This window comes from Cyrtonyx montezumae, unplaced genomic scaffold, assembly GCF_038088225.1.
Source record: "Cyrtonyx montezumae isolate F1298 unplaced genomic scaffold, pur_monq_1.0 scaffold_8, whole genome shotgun sequence".
Taxonomy (NCBI): Eukaryota; Metazoa; Chordata; class Aves; order Galliformes; family Odontophoridae; genus Cyrtonyx; species Cyrtonyx montezumae.
This window is the reverse complement of record NW_027072089.1, coordinates 19,757,250-19,770,212: the sequence shown is the minus strand read 5'-3', so window position 1 is coordinate 19,770,212 and position 12,963 is coordinate 19,757,250. Positions and strand designations below refer to the sequence as shown.

Sequence of the window (12,963 nt, the reverse complement as noted above, 5' to 3'; positions counted from 1 at the left end):
GGAACATCCTATGCTCAAGTTTATGGCCATTTTCCCTTGTCCTGTCCCCACAGACAGTTGAAAAGAGTTTGACCATGTCCCTTTGCCTTCCACACCTTACATGTTTATAGATGTGGATCAGATCCCCCCTGAGTCTCCTTTTTAAAAGGCTGAACAGATCCAGGTTGCCCAGCCCTTCCTCTCAGAGGAGATGCTCAGGGCTCAGTCTCTTTATTACAAGAAAGCATATAGAAGAAGGGGGGGGAAAAAAGTATACATAGTATAGAAGTACTATTCTGAGATCTTCACCTTTTGGTACCTCCAGCAGCTCATTGTTTGCCCTTCAGATGTGCACAAGCCTGCTTATCTCCTTTTCCCATAGCATTTCAGAATATTCATATCAACCTGTCTTTTCATTTGTGCTGCTGGTATGTCAGTAGTGTAAACTAATGAGGAAATTTCACTATATCAAGCGGAATAAAGTCATAAACTGTCACAGTCTTATCATATAATCTTGGTGAAATTCATTGTCTCTACCTGCTTTTTTTCCCCTTGACATTCAGAAATTCCAATCACTGAATCTGATTGTATTTATAAATACATGTATATAGTCCAGAGAGTCTATAATTTTGATGGAATAAAAGTAGGCAGTGATGAAAAACAAATACTATCTTTTTTTCAGCTATTACTTTTGTTTTATAGGGCGATTCTCTTCAGGGTGGTGATGACTCTCCTTTCTCAGACTCCATTACGCTGGAACAAACAACAAGTAATATTGGAGTCTCAAGTGGACGTGTCAGCCTGTGGATGCAGTGGATGTTGCCAAAAATTACTATAAAATTGTTTGCTCCCGACCCTAGAAATAACGGCACAGGTATTCAACATTTCTTTCCATATTTATTATTTTAAATTCCGTACATTATTGCACAACACAATATTAGCTATTCAGCACATTTATTAGTAATATCAGACAGCATTTAATATAAAATTAAATGAATTAGTTAATTTCATGTAACTGAAAAAATGAGCAGACTAATGATTGAGTTAATTTTCAAAGAGATGTTCATGAACATCTGATAAAAAAATAATTACAGGAGAAAGAAATCTCAAGAGTTACATGTTGTATTTTTTACAGGAGTTATGAAAATCTGAATAAAAGTTCTACAGATAAGTCTCTACACATTTTTTAAAAGAAAACCTCTGATATTAGGATTTTTTTCTGGTTCTTGTCAGTATGACAGTGAATGAAATTGTGTTTTATAACAAATATCTGAGTAGATATAGCATTATCCTATTTATAAACTTCGGTGTCCCACATTTATTCCTTGCTTACAAACTTGCAAGTTTCAGATTAATAGTTTTAATTTCCTTTGACTATTGCAGAGGTTTGTGTTGTCAGTGAGTTAGAAGATCTCAGCGCATCAGTGGACATGCAGGATGTATATACCAAAATCAAGTGTAAAATAGAAAGCTTCAATATTGACCATTACAGAAACAGGTAATTTCTGGCAGTTGTGTGGTTACAGTTTCAGGCTGAACGAAGGAGGCAGTTGTGGATTTTTCTCTTTGTTAACTTGAATTTAAGATTATTGTTGATTTTTTTTTAAATGAGATTGGTTTTGATTACTTGAAATGTAAATGCAGTTTGATTATTTGAAATTACTTGAAATTTAAAATGCAGTTTCTTAGAATCATAGCTAATTCCAAAGAAATACATGGAAGTTGTTACGTTAGAGTACACACTTGCTATTCTATTGATCCATATGACAAAAATTTTAATTTTACTCAACTTCTGAATTGAAATCCCTTAAATACTGTTCGATGGCATGGCACATGAGCTTTAGCAAATTGCCAGTGTTCAATGTTTTATGATGCTGTATTCTCAGATATTGAAAAGCACTACTGACAAGTGAAGCTGCTTTCATTTTGTTGTGGCTCAGCAACGCTATAATGCAGGGAACTAAGCTGGCTGTCCATGTGTCAACAATGTTAACCAATATGTCATGAATGTACATCTAGACTAGGTAGTTAGAACTACTGCATGTCTTGGAACTTAGCAAGTTTTCCTTTTTACTGCACTAGTGTGACCAATGTTCATAGAATCATCGTCATAGAATCATAGAATGGCCTGGGTTGAAAAGGACCTCAGATATCATCTAGTTTCAACCCCCTTGCCATGGGCAGGGTCAGCAGCCACTAGAGTAGGCTGCTCAGAGCCACATCCAGCCTTGACTTGAATGCCTCCAGGGATGGAGCATCCACAACCTCTCTGGGCAACCTGTTCCAGTGTGTCACTACCCTCTGAGTGAAAAAAACTTTCTCCTAATATTGTCAACAGTTTACAAGCTGGTTCAGCCTGGGTCCATGACAGCTGGGGCAAGGGGACCTACAGACCCATGCCCCAGGAAAAGGAAAAGGGAAAAAGGGAAAGGACAGGGAGATGAGCCTAAAAACAAAACATTGGCAATGATCTGAGGAGGAAAGCTAATTTACTAAAATAAGATATTGGAATGCAGAATAACATTGTATAATACAATATCATTGGAATTGAGTCTAATAAGTCAAATAAAATAAGAGAGTGACCGAAAACCAAAGACCTTAGCTAATGCTGAAGGCAAGATGTCTAGGGAGCTCATGCTGCTAGGATGTTCCAAAAGGGAAAACAGGGATCTCATGACTTGCCAACACTGTTTATCTTTCCCTCTGAGTGGAAAACAGAAAAACACAAAGTAATGCAAAATCCTCTGGGGTATGTAGTTCTTCTCTTCTGAGAAAGGTATACCTGGAACTATCGACGATCCACAGAACTGGAGCATTAATTCTTTAATTCCCAGTGCACTTTAGAATTGAAAATGACTAAAGTATTTAGGAGCATGAATCATGATTTTGGAACCTATTAATGCAAGGTTTTGTTGGACGTTTCCTGTCCTTCACTATGCAAGAAAGAGATTTATTATCAACTTTGATATGTTACCAACATTTTGTAAGAATTTTCTAATGAGCTATATAAAACAAAGTGATGTGATACCTGTTCTTTTCCCTTAGTAAATAAAGTTATTGTTTGAAAATATTTTAATATTTGATAATCAAAAATTATTCCTTAAAAAAAAACAAAAAACAATCACATCAAAAATGTTTTGAAATCTCAGTAGTCAGATACTGCTAGCAAGCTGCTTTTGCACAGACTCTATGGATAACCTTGGGAAAGGATACTGCATTGCTAGGAGCCTAATGCATGCTAGGAAAACTTTTCAACTTAATGATGTCCTTGTTCCTTAGAGTTATCTTAACGGTTTTTTATTTTCTTTTTTACTTTTGCTTGACAGAAGTTCTTACTGTTTTCAGTTACATTTTTTACATACTCTTCAGAATACTCTTTTCCATCATTAAATTTCTTTAAAGGCAAAAGCAGAGAATAGATAAGGTGAATGTTCTGTTTTCCAGGCTAGGGGAAGGCTGGCAGTCAGGATATTCTGAAGGAATCTTTCTACAATGCAGAGAAAAACTTTTGGTGAGATTTCATTAGTAAACTAAGGTGCTTAGCTGAAAAATTCCTCTGAAGCAGCATAGTTTTCTTTATCCTTTTATATGTCAAAAGGAGTGATTACAAGAATAATAGAAAATGAAACATTTCAATTCTTAATAATTTTTTTTCTAAAAAATACCATAAATTTATAATTTATTTGAATAGAGCTTTTCTTACACAGTCTGATTCTTGTAATCATTCTTCTGTTTCAAATAAAATTGTCGATTGAACTTTGAGGGGTAAGTCCATATTCTTTTTTGCAGGATTCTGTTACATTTTCCTATCTTCACATTCTGCAATAGCTTGTCTTTTCACATAACATTTCACAAAGTTTCTTTTCATCTTGATTTTTTACATCATCTAATTTACTTTGGGCATTTTAGGAAAAGGTATGGAATAGACTTTGTCTTGCTGTTACACAGAACTGTACAAGGTTAACATAAACTTTTTTTTGCTTATAGCAAATTCAGATATATACGTATATATGCATTTTTTTTTTTTTTTGTCTTCCACTCTTCCATGCCTTGTTCCTTAAGCCTTGGGGAAGATTCGTGGTCTCTGGGGCAATATGGAGGGGTATTCCTTTCCTGTACTGACAAGCTGAACAGACGTACCTTGTTGGTTCGACCCATCAGCAAGCAGGACCCTTTCAGCAATTTCTCTGGCTTCTTTCCTTCTGTAAGAATCTTTTTTTTTTTTTTTTCTACAGGACTTCCACTAATAAATGCTAGTCGGGTTAAAAATAAACTAAAATATCAGTGTAATCTGAATTGTTTTTGTACTCAACATAGTTACTGCATGTACTGATTATATTAGTTGTATTATTTCCCTCTTAACCTTTAGTTTTTGTAATACTTGTCAGTCTGTTTTGACTATATATGGAAATGAAGGTTGATGGTTCAAACCCAATGCATACCTGCAGTCCATTGAAGTCAGAAGAATTTCTTGATATTAAAAGTAAGCATGTGCAGTAGTATGTGCTCATACTTAATAGCCAAGACTGAACGCTACATTTTGTTCATGTAATTCTGATACATGTTTGGGCGTTTAGGAAGTCTGTATTACTGCCATATACTTTTGTGCAACCTTTTACAACTAATATAATTAAGATAACGCAACATTAACCGTTTCATATTTGTGTCTTTCTTCTGCATACTTGGAACATTACTTGATATGAATATATCAGTGTGAGATATTAAAAACCTTTTTTTCTTGTTGGTTTATCTGTGAAAGACTTTAATATATACTAGAATTGGCCCCTTTAACTTGACAAATGAGCGACTCCAAAGAATTTTTTCATGTTAGTGGAAGTTCTGTGTAGCCTGATTTATTTTCTTCATGAATATTGATTGACAATATTTTCTTACTCTGTTTGCCTCAGGTCTTACAGGAAATCTAATTTCCTAATTTGTTTAATAGACTTAATCATAAAAAAAAAAACAGATTTTCGGCATTTAAGCTATATATTCTATTTCTTTAAAAGAGGTGTTCTATTAATGAGTCTTAAATTGCATTCAATTATTTTTCATCAAATTTGAAGATGCTGAAAAAAATCAACTGCTTGCAAAATGTAGTTGCTTTTATTTGGGCTCATGTGATTGTGGCTAACATTTGAACAGTCGCATAGAGTGCTATCAAATATTTTTTACCTTATTAAAATAATACTTTTCGTAGTTTATTTTTAATTATTTCATTTTGCACTCACTAGAAATGTGCAACTGAAATCCAGAAGACTTTCAAAAGCAAGGATAAAATCCGTAACGTACATTTTCTGGGAGCTAAATATCTAATTGTCATAGTTATCTGGGAACCTCTATTTCTAAGTGAAAAAATCTGGTATTTGTCCACTGTATTATATCCTTACCTAAGTGATGTGCTTTGGCACGTAACAGAGGTATTCTTTTTAAAAAATCAAAACCAGTGAGTGCAAAATCAGCTGAATTCATAGAGTATTTGATTGTGGATGTCTTTTATATTCAATTTTGATGAAGTTTTGTCAACATCATCAGAAGGTTGCTTTAGCACCTATGATATTTGCACATACAGAAAAGATGATGAAAGGGAGTAAGATTTATTTCTAAAATGTCTGAAGTAAAAAATGAATATATAATTCTGAATAATTATTAAAAAAATGTTTGATAAATTTAGACTGTCATAAGTGTAGGCTGTTTTGTCTGACTGGATTTGAATTGCACACAACTTAAATTGTCAGAAAATAAAAAGATAATTATTTAAACATAGCTGACAGTGTTGTGAACATGGACATACTGATGGATGAAATATCCTACTAAAAAAGAATTTTATTTTGGGATTCTGAGAAGATGGAAAATACAAAATATGGAACCTTCAACATCATAACTAACAGAGAATTGATTGATGTTGTATGTGTCCATTTTTGCAGCAGATTGGTTTTTTGTTTTTTTCCTTTGAAACAGGCAACTGCAAAACTTTTAGATGGCTCACACCAACAACATGGATTTCTTTCTCTAACTTATACAAAAGCTGTGACAAAAAATGTCCGGCACAAGCTGATCTCAAGAAATGAACGAAGAACATTCCATAAGCTTTCCGAAGGTCACTCTGATGGTTCTCCTCACTTTCTTCATGAGATCCTTCTGTCTGCTCAGGCTTTTGATGTCGTCCTCTGTTTTCCTTTGCTTAATGCAATTGCAAGCATTTTTCAAGCCAGGCTGCCAAGGGGTCAAAAGGAGAAAAGAAAATCACCAGGCCAGCCTATGAGGACTCATACTCTAACTTCCCGCAACTTGCCTCTGATCTATATCAACACTGGTGTAATAAGAATCTTCTTTCCCAAAAATGAGGAAGATCATCATCATAATGAAGGTACAGTATTTTATGTTAGACGGTTTTGTTATTCAGTCTTGTAGGGAAACATACTACCTTAGTTACCTTGGTGACCTTACTGTATTAACATTTAGCATGTTTTCTGGGGTCTTCAGAATTTTAAGGAGCAGAAATATGAAAATAGTCATTCATCCTAGTTCTGTGCTGAGCTGCTGGAAAGCATTTATGTGATCTTTGTTTTCTTCCTGCTATGTAGTTTGTTAATTTGCATTTAAAATGCGATTATTAAGAACAAAAAAGTAAACTGTGGAAAGAATGAGAAAATGCAGTTCTGCTGCAGTGATTCTTTTGTCAGTATCTATTATGCTGATGCAAGTACAGTCTTCTGTAGATTTCCAGGAGCAGATTGTAAGCAGAAAACCTGAGGTCTCATGCAAGCTGGCACCTTGAAAAACATTAAATAGGGAAGCAGATTTGATATTCTGTTTCATTTTAATAGTTTTATAACACTTTAGATCCATGCTTTTTGCAGCAACACCAGCTTATCTTCTTTTTGTGGTAGACTTGGGGGCAGCAGTCTGTCCTCCACAATATGCAATGCTGTTTTCGCTCAGCTTGATTTAATACAGCAAGTGGTGTTTCAATAAGAAATAAGAAATACTGCATGGCAGGCACTATAAATAAAAAAAAAATGTAAACTGCAAAAAACTGATGAGAAGCAGTAAAGGCAGGGAAAACCTGCATCTGGCTGGTTCGGGGAGAATAAGAACTTTTTTCAAACGTGTACTAGGAGTAAAATATCAGAAATCACTAGAAAGGACATGATGAATTTGTTGATAGTGATAAAGAAAAGATGGCATACCAAATAAACGTATGTCCTGCATTTGTAGAAATGATATATCCTTGTCACATGAGCATGAGTCTCTGCTTTGAAGTCTGTCATAACATGTGGTGTGTAACATCCTCCTTGCTCACTATTAAAAGAGTTTCAAATCAGTCAGACTGAATAACTTGTGCTCAACAATCTTGGTCTTCTGAGGTTAATTTTTAACATGCGTTGGCATAGCAGGTTTCAGACAGCTGAAGGTTACCTACTAAAATGAGAAGTGTGATGTCCACATAAAAATAAGGTTGTTTTATTGCTCTCCTTGGAGAACATCAGGGAAAATCTATCACAGGATTCAGTTAATAAAGAATTACTTTATATTTATTACATGATAATAAATATAGTTTTATGGAAAATTAGTCTTGTTAAACACATCTGATTTCCATTTTTTGATGTTTACTATTCTATTTGTTAAAGTGTCCACAAAGATTTGACGTGCTTAGACTTTCCTAAGAAGTTTAACATTGTGTCTTATGGTATTCTATATATCCCAGTACGATGTCTGTGGAAATAATTAAATGAATTAAAAATATTTAAAGATCTTAATAAAAATATCAGTTGGAATGAGTAAGTGAAAGTTGTATTTGATATTAAGCTAAGTATTAAATAATTGCTTTAAGAATTTCCCAGGAGATGCAATGTTAATGACTCTACAGGCCTTGTATTTGGATAATTGAACTTACAGCAGTGCTAGTAGAAAATATGCTAATTCTTCAAATATTTAAGTTTTGTATCAAGGAAAAGGTTATGCAGACTGTATCTTCAGGATGAGAACTCCTGGAAACTTGTGACTGAACAACTAAAGGGTCACAGTGAACTTACTGAAAAAAAAATAAGGGAGATAGTTGTACTTCTGCATGTGGCAGATGATGCACATGAACTTGTGAATCATGAACAGAACTTGCTTTCTGTTATAAAAATGAGCATCAGTAAAAGTGTAGGCATGTTTTCCACTCAAAGTTTCAAATATTCATAATGCCTAAGATTATGTTTACCACATCATTCCAATATTTTAAACAACTAATGGGAGAACACATGGGTTAATGGAGATACGAATTCTTCGCCCGCCCAGGGAAGTGTTGGAGTCACAGTCCCTGGAGGTGTTAAGAATCATTTCGATGTTATACTGAGAGACATGGTTTAGTGGGAGATATTGGTGACAGGTAAGCGATTGGATTGGATGGTCTTAAAGGTCTTTTCCAATCTTGGTGATTGTATGATTCTGTGGCCTAGATCGCCACTCATTACATACCAGTAAAAAATACAATTTCTATATAATACTAATAGTGATCAATCTGTATATGTGTCTGCTATTTAAATATGAAGAAGTGGAAGGCACTTTCTTCTTGAAGTAGATTGGTTATGGACTTGGAATGTACTGTCGTATTCTAAAATCTTGTTCATTTTGAATGTGGCTTGTTTCAGATTCTGTTGTTTCAGGGCTTGTGTTTCAGCTCATACCAAATGCTGCTGGGATGGTTACACTATAATATCCTGCAGGTTGATTTTTTTTTAACCTGTAAAGGACCTAGGCCCATTTTTAAAAGGGGGGGGGGATGATTTAAAGTGCTTATCATGCAAATATGTCAGCAGATAATTATTAGAGAAACAGATCACATAAAAGTCTCTGGGATCAATTATATTTTGGGGGGGTAAAAAAAAAAAGAAAGAGAGAAAAAAGCTTTTAGAGAAAAAAAGGAATTCACAGACTAGGATTTAGTGTGATAAAACTTTGTTTAAATGACAATACTTCTGTCTTTTATGTATCACAATAACACTATTGATTATATAGTTGGGTGTTTGTTTGGTGTTGTTTTTGTTGTTTATTTTTTTTCTGGTCTTTTTTTATTTATTTTTTTAGTTAGCATTAGTTGTTGCTGCCAAGCAGAACCAAATCCTTAGCAAAAATTCATATACAGATTTTTTTTATTTGTTTTTTTTATATTTTTCCTTGCTATCTGCACTTGACTTTTAATCAAACATATATTTTCTCTTCTCCTTACTATAGCTAATCCAGCAATTAAAGAAGACACTTTGGTTCTCAAGATTGGATCTGTGTGTATGGCTCCCCAGGCTGACAACCCTCTCAGTAGAGCTGTGCTCAGAAAAGACATTTATCAGTAAGTGTCGGGGGAAGGGTTTGGTTTTTCAGTTTCAAAAAAATTCGTTTTGAGAGAAGTTAATTGATCAATAAAATGGGTACGTGCAGCCTGTAAAAATACTTTTCACATACAATCTTTTGATATTCAAAGCCAGGTTTTTCTGATTTTCTTCACTTGTGGGCTTTCAAATCCATTTAGACAAATCAAGTTCTTCTGTGAAGTGCTGATGAATAACAGAATTTAAATGTCAAGTCATTACGAAGCTCACAGATGAGAACATTTTCAGATGCTTTCTTTTATTCAGCTACCAAGTTCACCTAAGAAAAAAAGAATTTTTGGGACTACCAAAAAGCTCAGTAGCTATAGAGTTTGAAGGAGATAGATCTTAATAACATAAATGGTAAACATACATTCAAACTTCAAGATTCTTAGTGTCATATAGATCAAAGCTGTAAAGGAAAGCAAACTTCTAAGGAGTTCTTTCCCAGTAAACATACTTTCTGTGAAAATGTCATGCTCTGGATTGTGTCACTAAGTATGTGCAAACCACACTAATCATACATAGGCAGCGAAACTGGTGAACATATGTAATCAACATGATAAAAGTAATATATGATCCTCAGTAGAGTTGGCACCGTTGCCAGACATGAAAGTATGGTTGCAAATAATACCAAGTGAGAAAAGTCACAGAAATACAGATGAACAAGTGTCTTATACTTCCCGTTGGTCTGTTTTTCAGATGTGGCAATATTTTTAACTACTTCATAGTGCTCTTCAATGGAAATTACAAACATCAAAATTATTTCTCAGCAATAAAACATTTACTGCCTTGAAAAGACAGCACATTTTACTTTTGTTCAGGCTGGGATTTTTTAGGAGACTGTGAAGCATTTCCAGTTTCTTTTCAAATCACTTAGAAGATCTTAGGTAGTCATTTTCTTCATATTTCTATTCGGAAGCAAGTAAAATATTGTATTTGCTTGTATGTTTACTTATAGTGGCTTAGTCACATACCTTCTTTTTTATTTTTATTTTTTAATTAAACCTTATATCAATTGTATTGTTGAGCTTCCATGAAAAGAATCTTCAAGTGTGGCACCAACACTGTGCCCATAGTTATCAGATCTTCCAACATTTGTACAGGCTCTCCTTGCTTCTGCCTTGCTCATCTCTTGAATATACACATACCTGATTTCTGCTTTGAGAGTTGCAAAACTTAATGTAGATTCCACTGTTCTCATTACAACTGAAAATTTGTCAGCAAAATCTCCTGTCATAAAGTGGAATCTGCAAGTTCCAGCTATTCTAAGGTATACTAAGTTTCTGTCACATAGGGAAACTGTGTATTGTTCCTTCTATACATACTACAAGTTAGTGAGAAAGCAGCAGGAGGAATGGTATTTTACATCAAGGTCAATGGAGCTCAAGGTCAGTGGTTTATGTTTTTGAGTCTGATACGTTTGCTGCTCTGGCTTTACCTAAAGTGCTGACATTCCATGCTTTTGAGTCTAAAAAACACTCAGCTGCTTAAGGGTTCTGCTACCCTTTTGCATTAAAGGTTTTGGGGTCTTTTATATATATATATATTTTTCTGGAATAGATTTTTGCAATGTATATTTGCTTTTCATAGTTTTTTACGCTTACAACATTTAGATTTTTACCATTACAACACAGTCCTCTTTTAGAGACTAAGGCACTGAATTGGTAAAGCAGAAGAAAGCACTGGGCCACAGAGCTCTCAAATAATGGTTACTGGTTTCTTTGTAACCAGCCTCATGTCATGCTTTTTGTCTTTTTCTGACAAATGTCTGCCATTTTCAGAAATTTCCTCTAGCTGTTCAGTGAGTGTTCTTCTCTACTCTGAGCAGCTGTCAAATGACTCTTATCTTTGTTCATTTAATTATCCAATTATACTAGCTTTAGTGTTTTTAGTATACATTGGTGAAGTGTCAAGTTACTTTGCACGATTTTATGAGGCAGTGTGTTGAAGTTCCTAGTGGGTGGTCTTTTTTTGGGAAGTCATTTACTATTTTGATATGTTTGAGATTCACCACTTTCTAGCAATATCAGTGAATATTTTGTATTATGAAATAGTAAGATTCCAATTCAGTGTTGAAAAAAATGTTTTTATAATTTCATATTCTTTGATCCAAAGCATACCATACTTAAAGAAGCATGGTTGAAGATGCCCTTTTATTTTCTTATGTGATAATCACTGCTGTTTGAGCACTGGCATTGAGTAGAGCTTACTTCACGTTTTGTCATTTTTTTCTTTGGAAAACTATTTAATGCAAAAATTCTTCTATTGTTAGGAAAGGCCACACAATCTATATCCAAGAGAGGGGAAAAATAAAAAAAAAATGGGATTTTTATCGCATGAGCCTGGTGTTAGTATTCTGTTCTCCAAATACTAGATTTTCTAAGTTATGCAACATTTGCCCTTTTTAACCAACCCACAGTACATAATACTGGATAGCAAAAATATGTAACTGAAGAATTGTAGCACTGATACATACTTAAAAATCACAGTTGAAGAAAGAAACCCAAACAATGTGCATCTCCTAAATTATAGAGAAATATTTCATAGTAAATATCAACAGAGTTACAATACCCAGCTCATTAAGAGACTCTTAAAAACCCCTTACAGCAGCTTGGTAATTACTGAAGAATTAGCTGCTACAGCACTCTAATAATCCCAACATGTTGTCTTCTCTCTTTTTCCAACCTCTCTTCTCCTCTAATTTACTACTGCTGCTTTTAAAAGAATAAAAGAAAATAAATTGTTTTCTGAACCACTGTCTTTACAGTGTTTCTGGAGTTGGGATACAAACATAATTTGCATTGTCCCTTTGGTTTAAATACTCTTCTGTTAGGTCTGAACTACAACCACATGCAATTAATGTCACATTAATAGCATTTCATGAGAAAGAAGAATTTTTATGTCTATTTAGAAACTATTCTTTTAGGATAGACTAAGAAATTTCTTCATGGCCAAAGACTGAAGAGAACTTCCAAATATATTTTGAATGTTTCCCATAAATTCATACATGAAAAACTGAAAGTGCTCATTTAGCATGAACAGAGTATCAGTGCATGAAAGGTAAATCTAATATGGTCATATTAAATGAAACCAGGCCCTGTGAGCTGAAAGTCTCCATCTGTGTCCTAGGAAAAATAACCTACTTGCTTGACTTTGAGAGGGAACTAAATAGAAAATGGAAGGTTGGAAAAATAATGTATCCTATAAGTTTAGGCACAAATATTTTTTCAGGTGATTATTGCAAGTTAAAAACTTTATTAACATAGTAAATTCAGTGTTCTTTTACTGTATGAAAATTAGCTATAAAATAACTATTTCCACTATCAGCAAATGATCTAATTTTTTAGACCTGCTAGTAGACATAGTAAACAAAGATATATGTACCAAAATGGTAGATAAAGGGCTACTAGAAGAAGTACAGCTATGCTGGTACTGATCCTTCTCATCTTTGTTTTTTTCCCCTAAATCCTGCAAGTGTGCGGGTTTTCAATGATTCATCATGAATTTATGATTCTTAATGTTTGTCTTCAACAATCATGACCAGAATTGAATGTTCTTGTCAAGAGTCTGCCAGTTTTGTGGAGCAGAACCAGAAGGTCTTGGAACAGGGATAGGGGAGCAGAAT

At 34.2% G+C, this 12,963-nt stretch overlaps 1 protein-coding gene across 6 annotated transcripts in view; it reads left to right on the top strand.

The window, feature by feature from the left end:
* Nucleotides 1-12,963, top strand: part of VPS13B (vacuolar protein sorting 13 homolog B) — a 412,996-nt gene that overhangs the window by 239,719 nt on the left and 160,314 nt on the right. For 4 of the 6 annotated variants that reach the window (XM_065751678.1, XM_065751679.1, XM_065751677.1 and 1 more), the window contains 5 exons: nucleotides 682-853; nucleotides 1,363-1,477; nucleotides 4,042-4,183; nucleotides 5,941-6,349; nucleotides 9,205-9,316. In XM_065751678.1, the coding sequence (XP_065607750.1) occupies nucleotides 682-853; nucleotides 1,363-1,477; nucleotides 4,042-4,183; nucleotides 5,941-6,349; nucleotides 9,205-9,316 (950 nt within the window). Of the gene's footprint in view, nucleotides 1-681; nucleotides 854-1,362; nucleotides 1,478-3,423; nucleotides 3,491-4,041; nucleotides 4,184-5,940; nucleotides 6,350-9,204; nucleotides 9,317-12,963 lie in introns of those variants that run through there. The other 2 variants (XM_065751682.1, XM_065751681.1) reach the window with 2 other exon arrangements.